The sequence below is a fragment of the Lissotriton helveticus genome, chromosome 9, assembly GCF_964261635.1.
Source record: "Lissotriton helveticus chromosome 9, aLisHel1.1, whole genome shotgun sequence".
In the NCBI taxonomy this organism is placed as follows: domain Eukaryota; kingdom Metazoa; phylum Chordata; class Amphibia; order Caudata; family Salamandridae; genus Lissotriton; species Lissotriton helveticus.
In genome coordinates, this window is record NC_136070.1 from 879,973,068 (window position 1) to 879,992,694 (window position 19,627).

Below are 19,627 nucleotides of genomic sequence, written 5' to 3' on the forward strand. Positions count from 1 at the left end.
TATGAATAAATTATTTCAGTTACACACAAACACAATCAATATAGTTTAAAATGTGCAGGGAGGGCAGCACTGTCGTATTCATCCTTCTGAGTGAGCATGGTTTATCAGCAAGTGCAGATCTGATTTAATCACAATAAATCTGTAGGCCCGGTCGCAGGGCTGCTCTGTCTCCTCATCTTTATCAAGGGCGCCCTGACTAAATGTTATCATAAAAAATTGCGGGTCAGTGCGTGTCAGCTTAACCAGCCAGACTGGCTCTCGCAGAGCTCTCTCGGCACTGGGGGAGGAGGGGTGAGGGGGGATTCGGGGGTCCGTTTCAACTGAGTTTAGTGTCCTACAATTTCTGGTGCTCTGCAGCAGTTTCAAGAAGTTCTTGGAGTTTGTTGTTGCTAAAATGGGTGTAATTTCTGATATTTATAAGTTTCCCTAGTCTACATTGCATGATTTTTGCTCGCGTAAAAATGTCACTCATAGTCGTTGGAATGTCACTCATAATTTCACTGACATTTAAAAAATGTCACACATGGCAATCTGAAACCTTGGCAGCTATGCTATTATTCCCGAAAATGTACTGGCACAGGCCTTTACTTTCCCACACCTCTGCAGTTTAGAACACAGTGACAGTTGGCAAGTTTTTTCTGTCATGTTTTACTTTTTCAGCCAGAATAGCGTTTTAACCAAATGCATGTTACATTTTCGTGCTAGTAGTTTCACTTGTAATACTGAAACACAATGATTGGCTCAAAACTATCTTGGAACATAAACTGCTGACTGCTGTTTTATTATGGGTTACTCGATATCCGTTTGAGAGTTGAAAATCATATTCACCACAATCTCAGCAGGGTGGGAGAAAGAAAACGCCCAAGAAAGGATCCGTGCACAATAGGAGCTACGTGTGATAGAAACACAGCGAGGAGGCATAAAACGAACGTGAGGTTCCAAGACCAATGTACAGAACATTCTCGAAAACTTTCACACGTCCCCCAAAGACACTTACATGCTCAAATCCCGCCAATCATTGAAAACAGACATTCAAATTAAAAGGCAGACTCAGACCAGATCAGCAATATAAAACCCAGAGCCACTAGAATAATGTGCCTCCGCCACTGGGCATTTTTTAACTGTGATTATGGGCTTGCCATATAAGCCATCATCTGCTGCATAACTTACAGGTTTTAGCAAAAAAGCTATTACTAAAAACACGGGGACAGGTGAAACCCCTTTGTAAAGGTTGAGTGGTCGCTTTTCAGTTGCTTATTGCTGTATTTGGACGTTAAACTGGTACTTATGAGGGTGAAATCATTGCTCAGGCAGTGTTAAAGAAACAATAAGTAACTATCACAAAATGTGCTAATATAAATACAATTACATCACACCATGTCATTTCCTTGCTGCTTAATTTAGTCAACCCTGCCGCATGAACCCAGTGACCTTTCATATACAAAAGCAGACCCACTCTAACCTATAGTAAACACGAGCTGCGAACACGCCTTATTGTAAATGGAAAATAGATTACGTATTGTTCACAACGTGGATTAATGCGATATAAAAGTATCTATTGGAAACCTAAATATTTAGGAATAGCTGACTCTGCCGCTGGCCGCGCGACACGAAGGGGAGCATGGGCGGGACAGCGCCTTAGTCCCACACGTCGGGCGAGCGGAGCCTGCAGCGCGCCCCCCCTGAGCCGCCCTCCTCGCCACAGCCAATAGGGAGGGCTCTCCTGGGGACGGGGGAGGCGTTCCCGGGGATATATAGGAGGCCCAGCAACTTTGCTCGGCCTCTCCTTCCCGCGTCCGGTTCCCTGGGCTGCTCTGCGCTGTTCCCACCCTGAACCCTGACCCAGCTGCAGAGCGGCGGGCGCTGTTGTGTATACCTTAATGGTCATGTTTTATGTTGCAGGCGGAGTCACAGGGCGATCTGGAAGCAGATGGACAGTAGGGGTACCTCTGCGGCAGAAGGATACAGTCTAAATACCTCTGCCTGGCACAGTAAGGGTGCCTGAGCCAAGAACCTGGAGCCGAGGGGGTTCCAGGAAACAGCGTCGGCGCCCCGTTAGTCATTCGGGCGGTCGGGGGTCCTGAACCGACCGGGGGTGTGCCTCATCTCCCCGCCCTGACAGGGGGGGCGGAAGTGTAACTAAATAAAGTGATAATGTACTGCACCGTCAGAGCATCGCCTCGCCGTGCAAGATGGCTCCTTAGGCATGCGGGTCAGCGAGGGGCTGCCGCATTGGATCGCCTGTAAGATGACCCACCTATCTGATACCTGTTGTGCGAAATAAACCTGCATCACTGCTTTCCCACAAATATGTCTCATGAGTTTCCTTGGTATGTAAGTGTAATGTGCGTAGGGCGGAGTAAGCACTGACGGTGTGGGCACTACTGGCATTTGTTAACGTTTTCATCAATGTTCTTGTCATTTTGTAAATGTCCATTATCACTAGTTTTTGGCTTGCTTGTGGTTTAGTCAAATATTCAGCACGTATTTTCACTGAGTCAATTAAGCACACATGCTCGCGTGACTGGTACTTACTTCTCTTTTGCAGGCAGCGACTGCAAGTCAAGCAGACTGCGACTCACAGTGGCAGTTCAGGTTTAATTACAGCCCGCCTGCCTCCCAAATTCAAGGGCCTGCTGTCCTGAAGTGTCTGCTGTTGTCCAGTCAGTGTCAGGCAGTCCTGGGCGGCCGTTTCAACAGCCAGTCACTGACAAATGACGCGAGGCAGAGCTCCGGTGATGAAAAATGTAATTCACCGTGGACCAGCATGCGATGGCGGCCTGTGCAGGTGTAAGCAGCAGGCAGTGCCCTCAAGCGCCAAGAAGATTGTGTCGGCGCCTGCACACCATTAGTCGGCCCAAACAGTTTCCTCCCATAACAAACTCCCCGCCTCGCCTTCGCGAGCAGGACGTCACGTGACATCCCCAATCCCGCGGCGCCAGAATAATACTGGACACTACCTACCATGATGTCAGGCTGCGTGAGATAGGCGCCATGGAAATCACCTTGACAGAAACATTGTTGCATTGTGCAGTGAGCCTTACGGCAGCCTCAACACTGCTGCAAGACCCAGGCCTGCAGCGGGAACATCGCGCGCACGCCACAGTTACGGGGGCGCTGCCAGCTGCCACAATTGCACTCCTTGCTAAAAAAACAGCCACCTGCGACAAAACCGCCCCCCCACCCTTCAGGGCTACTGGGGGATTGCCCGGTGCCCAACATCACCAGTCCGGACCTTATTACAATCCCTGGCCCCAGTGCTGAATCATTCACAAAAATGAAACAGGATCTGTTCCACCTACGTAGGGTTCCTAAAATTGGTCACAATGCAATCACCTGAACCCCGTTTCACTAATTCCCCAACCCAACTCACTCTACGGGCTGAAATAATCTCATTATATGAAATAATCTCATTATATAACAAAGAACGGTATAAGCCCAGTTGACCCGAATGCCAATGAACAACTTTGTTTTTGATCCCGCTGTAACTCTCTTCGACAACATTTTTCAAACAGGGCACATTTACTAAGACACAAACATAAGGTGTAGTAGCCAAGGGGAACTGTAGACTCGTTTTGGCTGGGGGTACCCCATTGGTGGTTAGTGCTTTAGGAGGGTGTGCCTTGGCAGGGAGATGCCCTGGGATACTTAGGTCCTGCCCATCTCTTATGTGCTCCTGCACAATAGAAGAGGGAGGGGCATAAACCTTTACCCTAAGACAAGATATATAAAGGAGTTATCTGCCCTCTAGCTTTCCTCTTCATTCCTTCGATGTATAACTTTGACAGATTATTCTCTCCCATGGTAAGATCAGTTGAAGTTCCATTATCACTGCTGACTAAAGGTCGAGCGTCATCTAACACAGTGCCATAAGCATTGACTGACCGGCGGCCCAGCTCCTTCCTTAGTGGTGGGCGGTGGTAGATTCCCCTTCTGAAGTGATGTTACAGAGGCTGCATTATTCTCCTCTGAGGCCTGACATGGCCTGCAACAGTGGGCCGGGTCCACTTTAACAACAATAAGATTGGTATGGCTGCAAACAGATACAAATGGTTTGGTTGAAATTGCCAGTTGATCTTCCATAACAACCAGGTGTTCTATGATTGGGCCTAAATGTTCCCGGAGGACTGAGGAAAAATGTTTGCACATTTTGTCAAAACGTGGTGTGCCCAGTAGCATCGAGATCGAACCCTTGCCCGCTTTCAGATTAATAGCTTGTGGCATGAATCGCAGAGCTGGAGGGGATTGAGGAGCTTGGGAACACCTCTTGTGGTTGGCAGCAAGTTCAGAGGGGAATGAACACTCAAAAAATAACCTGGTATTTGCAAAGTGCAAACGTATCACTCCTTAGGGTCTCAAGGTGCTGGGGGGCCATCGGAGAGATTAAGCGAGCTATTACCCAAAAGCACAGAGTACTGGGCTGAGCTGCCACCGGCGCCTGGAATCGAATTGTGAGCCCCGTGCTCTGGAGTCAGCCGCCCAGGCCGCTGTGCCACATCTCTCCCACTGAAAGGGCTCGCAGGTGCCATATAGACACAAGGGCTAGTCCCCACAGCCAAGGCCCTGTTTAAACTTCCTTCATCTCCTGTGAGGTCTCTCCATCCTTCCTTGAGGCTCCACCCAATGAAGGCTTGCAGGATTTAACCTCAGATACATTAGGACAAGAGGCATATACCCTTGCCCCCTCCTGTGTTCCAGGGACAGACTTTTCTCTGTTAGATCTGTCTCATTTGATACCACCTCTAAGGCCCTCTCGAACATGGTGTTTATGCTCATCTGTCTATGGAGTAATGTGGTACGGCCCAGTGCTTTACATTTGCCGATGGCTTTTACTTCTGCTCTACCGGCAGGGAGTAAAATCAGAATCCCTTGACCAAAGTGGGGATCTCCTTGGGGCAATAAACCAGCCCAACAACTGGCAGTCGTAAGGGGGGAAAAGTGTTTTCCAGTGGTGCCTCTCTGCTATAAAACAGTGTCCAGTAGATAAGCAGGTGAGTAACTTGTCTCTGGCAGATGGTGATAATTTTTTTATTTAACGTTTCTAGTAGTTTCTTTGATGCCTCTCTCTGAGATACCTCTTCCTGTCCCTTTATCAAATCTTTTCTGTGTATATCGAGAGGACGGGCTACCAGGATTCAGTCTGCTACATTATAAAAAACTAAATCAGCCTCTGTGGTTGTCTGCTTAGAAAGTTAATGAACAGATATGTAGCATTTGTTTATTGTTGGGGTTCTTAAAATCTTCGCTTATTTTAACACCTCAACAGGGGGAGTAAGCACTGCATGAATTCAAATAAAATACAATTTCACTTGTTTTGAAGTGACTAATCCCTTGTGCTCCAATTTTAGGTGTATGTTATTTTTTATTTGGGGCCCATGGGCCAGCCCTCCAGTCCATGCAGAGATATGCCCCTCTTGTAGGAGTTGTTTGGATAGCTATCAATGACCCTTTATAGTTCTTTCTCCTCCCTTCATATCCCCCCCTACTAGCATTGCCTCAACTCGAGCCTATTCATTCTGTGGGAAGAGGATAGTGTGGGAAGGTTTCTGCATCCCACAATGGCTGGTTGTGTAGTTTGCAAACCAGGCTGCACTCTTTTCCCTACAATGGGACACAATATGGCAGACCCCATTGACCAGTCTGGTTTTTGGCCTCTACCTGTGGCTAATACTTGTCACATTCCCTCTTTGGCATCTGACTTGTATGCCTATTACTTCTTTGTTTGCTCCTCTTTATTGTCTTAATGGCTGCATGGGTATTCCTGGTAAAGGGAAAACCACAACAATGAGCCGTATAACTTTAGATTCTGCGGAGAGCACACTGTAGCTTGAAAGGCTATTGGTTTATGTGTAAGTAACTTTATTAGTGCGGCTCAATTATGTCAGATTTCAACATGTTGAGAGTGCGACTTTCATTGCCTGAAACGTATCATATGTGCGAATTTTGGAATGTTTGCCAGACAACATTTCTTGGCTTTCAAACTGAGCAGATCGTATGTCATTCTGCTTGCTCCTTTCTATTAAACTATGTCAGAAGTTACAGAATCCTAGTATAATATTGATTAATGACAGAGTTCCTGTTGGTATTGTGAGGAGTTGAATTAAGTGAGTATTAACATGGCCATGAGGGATGCGATGTATTGCTCAGTGTGTGTTGTCTTTTGACATGTGATTTGGAATGAAATCATATGTTTTGCTTGAGCTGTGCAGGGTGTTGTTGAAAGCAGGTAGGGATAGAGGCCATTTGGGACTCATTCCTTCAGAAAGGGTGTAGCTCAGGAGACAAATAAGTCTGGGCTATGTTTGGATGCTATTAGGGAGATGGGTAGGTGGTCATATAATTGTTGCACGAGATATTTATAGCAGTTCCATGAGAAGAGTTTGTATAATTCCTAATATTCTTTTAATTTCGTTTTTTGGGGTTTGTGTGGCAGGACCGTTGTCAGTGGTGTTTGAGATTTGAATAAATGGTTATTCTTTCACCAGGTGTGCAGGAAAGTAGGCAGAGAAGAGACCTTTCTTGATATTATTGTGCTGGAGAATGGATGGTTTTCTGATTCAGAGGTAGGGCAACAGTGGCATGAGATGGGGGCAGTTGCTGACTTGTTTGGTGAAGTTGGTATAGTGTATGGCATGCCTGGTTATAGTTCTCATTTAACCAGACAAGCTGGGTTTATTTGATTCTTCTAGTTTGGCTTATTGAAAGCAATGCTGTGTGACTTGGATAGGATACAATGGCATATGTTTAAGTTTAAATGATTGGTATAGCACATAGTAATAGGCTTTCCAGTACTAAATCCAGACTGAAAAAGACTGAGAAAAAGTACAGCCATTTTTTCAAGTGTTTCCTGAAGATGGCTTCATAGGGGGAAGAATGCACATGCTAAGGGCATGAATTCCAGACCTTGTATGCCAAGTAGGAAAAAGAGGGTCCTCCTGGTCTAACTCTGTGTATCCTAGGTATGGAAGCAAGTTTACCATTGGAAGAACTAAGGGGTCTATTAGGAATATATGGCTGGACCAGATGCCAGAGATAGATAAGTCTTGTGTTCTGAAGAGATCAACCAGCCTAGCAGACGGCTATAAGCCTAAAGCACTGACCAATCAGCAACCAATTAAGATGAACTAGATGGTTGGACATAGTTGCCGATTAAGATGAACTAGATGGGTGGACATAGTTGCCGCTTAGGAATGTGAAGTGGATGAGTAGAGGCATTCTGTCTGGTCTGTAATATTTTTAACAAGCTTTTAATAATACCCATGTAAAGGATGTTTCCATAGTTAGTTGGGATATAATCACTATCTGAATTAATATTTTCTGAATAGAAAAGGGAAAGAGCTACACAATCGTTCTCAACATTATTAGTAGTCTAAAGCAGCATGCTGCAGGTTGTCGGAAGTGAGGTTTGAAAGATAGCATCTCATCAAATCAAATCCCCAAATGTTTTATTACTGCCTTAGGCTATGGGAATGATATATGGTCGCAAGAGACAAAAAGAGAGCGAGAATTAGGAACGGGGTACGTCCGTTTCCCCTAATGGATACTCAAAAACAACGTGGACGGACCCACTGGGGAATTATAGGACAAGGACTTCTTCGACTGAAGATCTAGGGTACCAGGAACAACCTCCAGAATCGCCTTCTTGAGAAGGAACAACGGTGGGTCTATCGTCTGTAAACAAACTTAAATCAGTTGAATGATAAGGGAGCCCAACTACTAATTTTCTGCATTCAGCCTAACATTAGAGACTTAGCGTCAATAGAATGTTACACACCCCGGTGTCACCAGCTGCCTTGTAGAATCTGTTTACCAACCCCCCCGTTTTTAAATTACTATTTTAATTATAATTGAAAAATGGTCATAACCAAGGTCATATTCATCCCTGTTGCCACATCATTGATGGGAGAACATCTTATTTGTGTACGTCTACTCAATATTTCCTTAAATAGCTCTTGTAGAAATAATATTACTTTACATTCTATTTCAAAACTGTAATCATATGGGGCAAGGTGACACCTGACAAACACACCATGCACTGTACACAGCAAGTCATTTTTTTAATATAATGGATTTATATGTACTGGATTCTAAAATATATTTGCCTCAACAGGTTCCATGATTGCACTGTGTAAGACACCTCACTCCCCAAAGAGCAATAACTATGGTGGTTACAATGCGAGTACAGCCTGTCTTGCAATACGGGGAATTCTAGAACATAATAAAATGATGGTCATCCGTTATGCAGGCATCGGAATACCCACTTCCGGTTTACTCCATGCCTCAGCACTCTAGTGCCTGAGGAAATAAAACACGCGTCCCACGTCATATGCCAACGCAATGACAGGTCACGCCTAACAATGCGACCATGCCCATAGCCCTCTGACAGGGACACAGCTTTAAAAATGAGTTGTCTCCGCCATCATCGAGATCCCGAGAACTCCGCAGCAGGTTTGAAGGGCGGGTGGCAAGCCTTTTCTTTTCCAGAGTTTTATATAGCACGAACTTGACCCGAATCGGGTATTAGAGCACTTCACATAGCACCAGTTATGCTACATGAGGACACACATTCATTTTTGTTAGGCACGGGGAGATTAAGTGATTTGCCCAGAATCACAGCGTCATTACCGAGACTCGAACCAAAAACTGACCCTGATTCTAGGGCCATGCACTCAAAATACCACCGAGCAAGATCAACACTGAGTGTCTTACTGTTCTCTTTAATGCTACTTTTTGGTTTCTCTACAGTTTTGACTATAGTCTTTACCTTGTTTGCCCTAACCCAAAAAACTAATTCCAACCCAGTAACATCTGCACTCAATACCGAGTGCCTCATGGTCTTTCTCTAATGCTACTATTTGTTTTTCCTATAGTGTTTGACTTCATGCACCACTCCCCAGGATCTATAAAAGCTACAACAAACACGTAGATTGTGTAAATATGTCTTCTCTTTGCTTTGTGACATTATGGTAGTTTTGTAAACTTTTAATGTGGCATGAATGAGAAAATACTCTCGCAACAATACCTTTTGTAAACTAAAGGACATAAGTATAGTCCACCATAACTAGGCAACAAAAATCAAGCAGTATTAATTATGCCACATAGATATATGACTATTCAAGCTATTCTAGCACCAAATACGAGACATGCATGCTTGCACCAAATCACTATGCATGAGTTTGCATACACCATTTGTATATTTGCATGTCTTCTGTATGATTGATAACACATTCGAACGTATGACAGTAGGAGTGCCTATGATAAGAAATATGCACCACAAGTAAATAGTATAATGAACACGAATGCAACATTGTTATCCTTCTCTTTATATGTTGTGTGAGTCCTTTATGTTGTGTTTCTGGTCTTACAGGTTTTAAACTAGACGGTGGGTCAGTCAGTCAGTCAAAAATTCTTTATTCGATAAAATTAATATCATAAAAGACATGGTACAATCATTTTAAATAGCAAAAAAAAAAAACATTTACAGAAATAACAAATAAAGTTCAAACAATTCATTGTCATTATTACAAATACAGTACATTTAAAAAAATTGTATAACACCATAAGATTGGTACCTTTAAAATACTTTAAGACTACAAACCCTAGTACACAAGTATATTACATAATTTTGCAGAGTATATTACTCAAAGCAACTTTGAATCTGCGGTAAGCTAGTATTATTTTTCCTTACACGAATGGCTGCCATCAAAAAACTAGCTACAGAGAACATAATGTAAGGGCTACCCAGTTGCATTAAGTATGCTAAAGCTGGTCTAACCTGGACAAAGCCCGCCTTCTTCAAGAGTGGTACCAAATATTTCCTTCTGCACTGTTCATAATATGTACAGAACATTACAAAATGTAGTGTGTTTTGTGATGAAAAATAATCACAGGAACAAGGGTCTGCTTTATCCGGAGTACACCAAGTACGGTAAGAGCCCAGGGTGTAATGAATCAAATTTAGGCGAAATCTTGTCAGAAGGTATCGATGGTACCGGTTATTTACCACAGATAAGTATGGTTCAGGGCCTGAGCAGCTAACCAGCCCATAATTAGCTCTTACAAGAGGTTTACTCAACTCGATCTCCTCCCGTTCTAGTGTTAAGAGATCCATTAGAGCGTTTTTTGTTAGGGCGATGTCTTTTTTGGTTATTGTGTCGGGGGAGTAAAACAGGGCTGGACGGCCTATCTTCTGGAAACCCTTTTTGATATAGGTCAACCAGGCAATATTAGCAACCATCTCCAGATGTAAACAATCTTTGATAATAGTGTGGTTTAAGGTAATTTCCTCGTTAAGCCAGATTTTTAACCAGTATAATAGGGGTGCTATTTTAATTTGGTCTGAGACATATCCGATCCCCACTTCAGTGTGTGTGGTAAAAGTGGGGGTTGACTGGGGGACTGAGAGTAGCCCTCTTAAGAATTTATTTTCCACCAGTTGGATTTTATTAGTCGGGGTATGGCCCCATATTTGGGATCCATATGAGGCCACGGCCAAACACTTTGCTTTATAAACCTTAATAATGGCTTCAACTGGTCTGCCTCCCAGTTTTTTGGCAAACCTCATGAGGCCCGAAACACTCCTACTAAAAGCCACACTACGGCTTGTGTTTTGAGGGCGCCATGTGCCCTTTTCGTCGAATACTACCCCAAGATAGGGAAACGAGGAGACCCTACATACTACTTCATTGTTACAATAAAAGCTTTTTGATTTCCCCTTATTTTTACCCCTCCCTGCAATTAAGACCTGGGACTTTTTCGCGTTTACCTTGAGGTCAAGGTTGCCCATGAAGGTACCAAAGGCATTCAACAGTTTTTGGAGGCCCATTCCGGTACGAGCCATGAGTACAGCGTCATCCGCGTATAGGAGATCTCGTATAACCTGTTCCCCTTTACGCAGAATATCCAGGGAAACCTCCCCCAGCTCTGTCTCAAGTGTGTTTATGTAGAGGGTAAACAACAGGGGTGCCAAAATGCACCCCTGTCTTACCCCTCTTTCAGATCTAAATGGCCTAGTGCAACGCCCCTCAGAATTCACTCTAGAGATTCGTGTGTAGGTTTGCCAAGAAATGTACTAAAGGAGGATCAAGACCTAACTCAAGGAGCCTTATCCAAAGCTTTGACCTATTAACTAGGTCAAACGCCGAGGATAAGTCCATGAAACCCATATATAGGTTGCCTTCCTTGGCCACTGTATACTTGCTAACTAAAAGATGCAAGTTTAAACATTGGTCAATGGTACCTCTGTTTGACCTAAAACCATATTGCACATTAGACAGGACCCCTTTCTCCCTCAACCATTCACTCAGTCTGTGCAGGACCACCCGACCTAAGACCTTTACAGAAGAGTCAATCAAGGAGATGGGTCTATAGCAGGAGGGATCCTGCCTAGAACCTTTTTTATAGACCGGGATGATAGTTGAGGTTAACCATGATGAAGGAATACTGTCTTGGGTAATAGAGTTAAAAAGGTTTGCTAAAATTTTTGACCACATACCAGGGGCAACTTTAAACAAATCGGCGGGGACCCCGTCCGGTCCTGGCGCCTTGTTTTTGGACATTTCCTCAATGGCTTTTGCAACCTCTGAGGTTTCAAATGTCAATAGTGGCAAGGTGTTTTCAGGTAGATGGGCCTCAGCGTTTGGGGATTTGGTAGGCAAGCTATAGATCTCTTCAAAATGTGCAATCCAGACCTCATCTGTAATATTGCAGTCCAGAGACGCATTGTCTGTATTTGCAAAGAGAGGTTGATTTACTGTAGCCCAGAAGTTGCAGCTGTCTCTCAAAACTTCGGGTGACAATAGTTTGTGCCAAGCTTCGTCCCTTAATTCCCGCTTCCTATCAGTTATCGCTAGCTTGTATGCCAATCTATGCTTGGTTACTAATCCCTTGTCCCTGGGGGTAACTTTAAGGGTTTTGAGAAGTGCTGCGTGCACGTTTTAGCATCTTTTGTCAAACCACGTCTCTCCATACCCAGTTTTTGGCTTTCCTTTGATGGTTAGATTATCATTTACATATGAGCAGATAACATTATAAGCATTTACAATGTCGGGACCAATTGCCTCATTATCTAAGCATATAGTTATCTCTGCCCTTGTCGATACCAACAAGTCCGCTATGAAAGTGTCAGGTACCACTTTCGTCCACTTCAATCTTCTGCCTTGATCTTTTAAGGCAATATCACTTTGTACCCTAAGTTGTGGATTTCTAAAAGACAAAGATCCCCCCGTTACCAAATCCATTAACACAGGGTTGTGGTCACTAAAGGTCAAGATCTCCACACAATATTTTAAGACAGAACATAACAAATAAGATGTAACAAAAACATAATCAATGATTGTACCCCTGTCCTTTCCCTTAAACGTGGGGTTCCTGAATTCTCCCATCCCACAACATGATTCATAGAGGTTCCAGTTAGCTAGGAATAATTCCAGGATCTCCCCCTCTTTTGTGTGTTCAAAGTGGGATGGCGCAGAGAACTGTGGCCCCTCATAATCCTTGCTCCCACATTGGTTCACACAAGGGTGGATGTTTAGGTCCCCCATAAACAGAATCTCAAAAGAATATGACTTCCTGCTATAGCTATAGACAAATTGGTCTAATAGATCAAGGTTGTTTTCTGTTTCCACAGCGTTATAAAAGTTTAAAAATAATAACTTGTTTGTGTCAGACACAGAGAGTTCTACCGCTAGGCAGTTCTGACTACCTGTGTCTAGCTGCTTAAGAGAGCCTTTGAGCTCCAAAGAGAACAATGACAATAGTCCACCCTTAGCTCTACCTGCAATACTTTGCCTAGCGGGAATATAAAAATGACAGAAACCATCCAATGAGAAGGAATTATGGAGGTCCCAGTTTTCTTGTAGGGATATGATGTCAAATTCAGAGATATATTCCCTCCATATCTGATCCCCCATTTTGGCCCTTAAACCAGCTATATTCCAGCTTATCATTTTGCATACAGGAAAGTACTCAGCTTTTAGCCCCGTGAGGCAGGAAGTGGGTCCTGGCCGGCGTCGCCCCTGGCGCTTGGGGTGCTGGGAGATGTAGTCCCACCAGCACCTAACCCCACTCAGCGGCCGCGATGGAGGTGCGGCGGCGGGGGTTAGCAGCGCTCAGAGGTTGCAGGCAGCTGTCGGCAGGTCAGTGGTGGCAAAAAGGCCCACGCCGTGGATTCCTCCCCCGCTCCACCGGAGGAAGTACTCAGCTTTTAGCCCCGTGAGGCAGGAAGTGGGTCCTGGCCGGCGTCGCCCCTGGCGCTTGGGGTGCTGGGAGATGTAGTCCCACCAGCACCTAACCCCACTCAGCGGCCGCGATGGAGATGCGGCGGCGGGGGTTAGCAGCGCTCAGAGGTTGCAGGCAGCTGTCGGCAGGTCAGTGGTGGCGAAAAGGCCCACGCCGTGGATTCCTCCCCCCGTTAGTACTGTCACACCACTGCATGCACTGCACACTTAAACGCGTGTGCTGATAAATGCACACATGTGGCTTAGTTTTGCCACAGCACTTTTTTCCCACAGTTTTTGGTCCTGAAGAAAGTCTCCAAACTATTTTCTGATGCTGAAACATGTCGACCAGCACTTGATGGATAACAAAGATCAATTACTAGTCTTCAGTTTATCCCACTGTTTTCTTTTAATCATGTCCTGGTCTGCTGGGAATAAAAAAAAAATATCAGCAAGGAGCCCCAGAGGCATTTTTAACTTCGCCACTTTTTGAGCACCATCCACAAAAAACTAAAACCCACTCCTCTGTAATTCAGGCATCGAAGCGCAGCTGGACTGCATTCATCTGCACAGCTGGGAACCCGATGATGAAGCATGCCACCAACTAAGTGGTCGTGACACGACTACAGCAATGCGTGACTTTAGCGCAGACAGATACATCAGGATTCCTGTCATATCTTTCATTACTTGCATCATGGAGGGATGTCCAGTGAATACAGCGCGTCCATGCTGTCGCAAGAAGGGCGTAGTGAGAAGTGTGGCAACGCTGTCTTTTTGCAGCGCTGAAACACTTTTCATGGCTTTATCGCTAACAGAAGTGGCGATCTTTACAAAGGACGTTTTTGACTAAAAACTGTCGCTAACGGCTGTTAGTGACAGCTTGATAATACTGCAATAAAAATATTGGCACATTAGCGGCACAAAAGTAATGCTAACGCAGTGATAACTCCTTGTTAATATGCCCCTGAGTGGCCAAAATCATGCACTGTAGTCTATAGCATATTGCAAAATTGTGAATCATTGACTTAAACCAATGTCTGTGACATTAGGCAAAAAGGGCCTACTGCAAGTGGACCCGGATAGTATTATAGTTATACGGACCATAACGTATTCAGTCCTGATAAGGGACATTATTAGACATAATTCCATCTCAAGAAGTTTGGAAATACAGGATCTAAAGTGTGCCCTGCCACCTGTATAGGAGCTTTGATTAGCTGCCTTAGTTGAATGGCAGCTGGGTCATGAACGTGATTAGCGTCCAGAGGGCAGTTTGGTATGTCAAGATGTAGATTCAGATCACCAAATAAATTTGGCCAATTGGAGAGTTTGACCTCCAAACATTTATAATTATAAATGTTGCTGCAGGTTTGGGAGGACAATACATTTAAGTGCCTGATAGTGCAAAAGCTCCATAGAGCTTCAAGGAAAGAATATGCCGTCACAGTCCGGAACAGATATGTTTGTGATATTACAGTTAAAAATAGATTTTTATATAATGGCAATACCGCCCCAGTTTTTCCAATATAATCCTTCCTTACTGTACAATAGCCCTGAGAAATTGCTAACAGATATCACATCAGTGGTTATGTGAAGCCTGGTTTGTTAGAAACAGTGTTTAAGGTTGCTGCTCTTCAATGAAATGCAAGATATCTAAATTAGACTTAGGTATTGATCCAGAATTTAGAGAAAAGTGACCAATTTTATTATGACAAGTGCTTCCTGGGGGTGGGTCAGGAACAAGAGCATATGAGCAATGTTTACAACTATGGAGCCGATTACGATGTCAGAAAGCCTCCTCCCGACATCTACTCCGAATTGGGACCGATCGACTTGCGGGTGGCGGTTCCGACTGCCGGATTACGATGCAACCGAACACTGTTTATTTGGATTCCCATTGTTTCCTATGGGAGCAAGTGTTACGCCTGAGAACCGGCTGTAACACAGGCTCCTAGGGAGAAATAGGGTGTTTGTGTAAAACCCTGCACCCTGTCGCAGTCACCCCATGGTGCATGTCACACAGTTAAGGGTTTTACGGGAGGGTCCCTTAGGTACCCCGTAGGCTGTAAACCGAAGGCTGCAGGGCTAGAGGTCCTCAAAGTCACTTTCGGACAGAGTTTCCATGTCAGCCAGGCCAACGCAGAGAGTCTGTTGAAAATCGACTTTGTAATCCAGGGTCAGAAACGCTGTCCATAGGAGTGTACAATGCGTTTCAGATTGACAGGAATATTCCGAGCTGGAACCAAGTCAGAAGGACAGGTCGGTTTATGCTCCAAACACAAACTTCATATTCGGTCGGTCAGAATGTAAACCGATCGAGTTGGTGAGAAGGGCTCCAACTCAGTCGAGGAGATTCCGACTTTCGGGGGGAAGCTTTCCAACCAACATCGCAATTGTCCCCTTTTATGTGTTGACATGTAGTTTGAACTGAATTTGTAATCATACATAGGGGTGGGATGCACATCCTATGTATGATTATTGAACTTTGCCTACTGGGGATAGCACCCGGCGGTTTGAAAACAGACTAAAATGGAGAACACAAAAGGATATTGCAGTCTAAGTCCACACAATGGCGTTGACACCCAGTTCATGTAATAGACAGTGTTAAAAGTTCAATTTGATGGATGTTTAAGGATGTCATTATGAATCAGCGCACCGTTGTGAGAAAAATATTCTGTGTTATTGCCAGTGATGCAGCTATCAACTGATAATTGTTGAGTTTCGTGGCTTGATTTTGTATGTGCATTTTTTAATCGCTTTGTTTAAATTGCATTTTGGGTAATGTAGTTTTAGCATAATGATGTCAGTGGCAGGAAATAGAGGAGGAGTAAAGTGAGAGGAAATCTGGTTAAGTAGATGTGGGGTAGAGGAGTGTAGATTCAACCTTGGATACTGTAATGAGGCTGGAGGACTAGCAGCGTTCGTGACAGGTACGAGATATTGCAGGGATAGCGTATGAGAAATAGCCTACTTTGAGATACGGGCAGGAGGGATTATGAAGGAGGGTAAATGATTGGGGTTAATAATGTTAACAGCTAGTTTGGCAGTTAAGGTGTTGCTGTGAATGTGTTTGAAAAACAGATGGAGTATGAAGAAAAAGGGAGCAAGCAGGTTCTTTCATTAACGCTTGGGTAGAACTGTAGTGGCATTAGGGGGAAGTTTTTGTTAACTACGAGGGAGAAACAACCAGAAATAAATGATAAGATATGCGTAAGATAACCGGAAAGTAAAATAATGACTTGTACTTTTGACATATACCGAAATGTGGAACTAAGAAAATAATGCGAGGATGCAATATGACAACAGGATTCAATTAATATATTTGGTGATGTATTGCAATTATATTGCGTACTGATTCTTGGTTTTATTGTTATTTTTTAGTTACCCCTGATGAAGGGCACAATTTGCCCGAAATGCATTGGGTTTTATTTCATTTGAATAAACGCTGCCTTTTTATAAAAAAGCGCTTCTGTCATGTTTATATATCGAGGTCCGGATGGGCACATGTTGAACAGGAGAAACCTGGAAAAATTGCGCACACTCCCACGTGTGGACTGAAATTATTAAAAGAATGTGAAGATGGTGCAAAACAGGATTAGCTTTCAAGAACTTGATGAATACGGAGTACAATGCGCCAAATGGCACTACATTGCTGTGCAGTGGCTGGGGGGAAAGGTCTCCCCGTGAATTGCAGTTTTGAACTGAATTTGTGCCAGGACGCGTGTGGAGTGGGGCTTTATGGCATAACAGCAGCTGAAAAGTCAAAACATAAGGTGAACAGGGAAATGCAGAGATTTAGTGCCAGCAAAACGATATGAGTAATTCAACACCGTAGCATAATTTAGGATAAATGTAATTTGTTTATGCTGAGTTTGGTACACCTATCCATTCTAAGAAATTAACATTCTTTGTTAGATATAAGGAAATTTGTAGGCAAAAAATTAGCCAGTTTAGCTATGAAGTTATGGAGTTGAAGGCTGATTACAATGTCTGGCAGTTGAAGAGACAGTCTGACATATATTTATGATTTGGGGGTTACGATGATGCATTAACAGCTGTATGTAAAACACTTCCACGGTGCCCGAGGACACCTAATCAGGGTGTTGCATGTAGGCTAAAATCACAGGGCTGAGGACCAAGCTGGAAGTGTTGGGGTTTCAACAGGCAGAAGCTTGCACATGTAGATCATGAAAGGCAATGTCTGGGCGTGCACAGAGTTGTCATTAACTTAACATTTTAGATTCACTCACAGCATTCATATTTGTCTAAGATATGGCCTTAGAAGTGGATGAACTATATATAAGTGGGGCTTTCACATTTATCCTAAGGCAGCAGAGGGAGGGGCATAGAAGACCAGAGTCAATCTCCATTCTCATTTTCTATGTTGGAAGGGCGTCCAGAATTCAAGGAAAGTAAAATGTAAATGTCTTAGCATTTTTGGGACCGTGCATTTTGTCTCCGTTTTCAGTCTCAATTTTGTACAGACTGCTAATGGATTTGCAAAACAAACCGAGTACCAGTAACGTCACTTCCAGCATGATCCTCTAGTTTCCAGCCAACTAGTAATGTGGTCCTTTATCATTTATATTAGCATTTTTGTGACATGAAAAATAGGAATACATTTGCACCAAGAATGAAGTCACCACCACTCTTTGTTGTGCCACAACAAAACTTTTCTCGGAAAACAATTGCACTCACAGAAACACTTTTATGAACAATATCGTCATCAGAGATAATCATAAGAATCATGATGCTGTTAAAGAGGTCTATCAGGAGAATACACCTACCATAATGTTTGTAGGAAAGGCAACGTAAACAGAAAGTATTTTGGTATTATAATGCATGAAAATGGGTATAATTTCCAAGTGTATGCTCTTATATTGTGAGGTTTTTTTTGTGGCAACACCTACTTTCCACAGGTTATGAAATTGTAGACGGAGTGGTTAAACATCTTAGAAATGTATTTCAAAAGTCTCACTAATATGTCGAAGGGTGGTTGGAGTCCCTGAGACCCTGTGCATGGATTGCATTTCACTGCATCTCCCCCTCCCCCTTGTAGGGCATCGATCTACAATATCCTCCCTGCGAACCTCTGCTAACTGACAGAGCCATTGGAGTCCCCTCGAGACACTTTCCTAGAACGTGCCAACAGGAGGTTATTTAACTGAAGCCCCTTGAACTCCACATGGACAGGGAATGTTATTAAACCTGGGCGAATTTATCTAATCAGGCCCGTGGACAAAGGCATTTTAGTAAGAATTTAAGGTAAATATCCTTACTGATCGCAGGTATGCTAACAGTCCGCTGCTCTTCACTTGAAGCAGATTGCCCACCAGAGGGAGAGGTGTCGGCCCCGGTGGGAGATTCCCCCTCTGAAACATCTTCCTCCAGGCATTGATGAAGAGGAGGCAGGAGATGAACACAGCCAAGGCAAGAGAGGCAGCAGCTCCGAACTCCATCGTGGAAAGGAAATAGTACCTCCTCTGCAGCTGGAAACAGAGCCTAATGTCTCAGTAAACGCTTTCACTGCATGTGCGGGTCACGTGATATTGTTTCGATTGCGTTCCAAAGGCTGAAGTGAAGTAAACATGTTCCAACTTATTTTATTTGGCCCACACAGTGGGCTCGAGTTCAAAGCGAACTTAAGTCGCTTGCCAGCTCCAGACGGTTTAACTGAGGCCAACACTTAACTGTTGTATAACACGCTCCTCGCTCTTCTAATACATACTGGTATTTCTAACATGCAAACAATTAATACGAATCTTTACCTTTTTAGAAAAATGTTTTCTGGGGTGTAAACAGTGATCATCAAAATAATTGTTACTTTCAGATCTCTCATGTTCTTGTGTGTCTTTTAATTTCCTTGTGGTCGTTTCTTTTTTATCAGTCATTTCTATCTGCTCTGCCTTTAGACTGACAGTACTTCTTCTTCTGTATTGCTTGCTTCATTTGAAGTATGGTCTTTTTAGGTCGAGCCTGGGCAGCGCCTGCGATGCTGGAAGCATGCAGTACTGGAGCATGGCTTTGAAGCCCCGCCCACTCTCCACCCATATTTTTAATTGGCTTGTGTCAATGTCCTTTGTAAATGCTGGTTTCCGTGTGGTTATTAGGCTTGTTAGTCCCTCATTGGTACCACCTTGTCTGCATTTGTAACCTCCGATGTGGACTGGCCCTTTTACTTCTGTTGTGACACAGTATCTCTTATTTAGTTTGTAAGCACTATTTTCTTTAAATAGTTTTTCCTACTGCAGACACGATGTGCTTTCCTCGCCTGCCCGCTTTCACTTCCAAACAGACCCGGAAAATGGCGGCCACTTCTTTTAAGTGAAATAGGTCTCATATTTACAAGAGTTTGTGCTATTTCTATTGTAAATGACACTAGCCTAAATTCTTGTAGATGCGAGACGTATTGC

The 19,627-nt window shown here is 43.8% G+C and overlaps 1 protein-coding gene across 1 annotated transcript in view; it reads right to left on the bottom strand.

The window, feature by feature from the left end:
- Positions 1–18,699, bottom strand: part of LOC144781948 (cytochrome P450 2G1-like) — a 528,779-nt gene extending 510,080 nt beyond the window's left edge. The window contains exon 1 of the mRNA XM_078661039.1: positions 18,494–18,699. Within this exon, the coding sequence (XP_078517165.1) occupies positions 18,494–18,673 (180 nt within the window). The 5' untranslated portion in view covers positions 18,674–18,699. The remainder of the gene's footprint in view (positions 1–18,493) is intronic.
- Between the last annotated feature and the right edge of the window lie 928 nt (positions 18,700–19,627).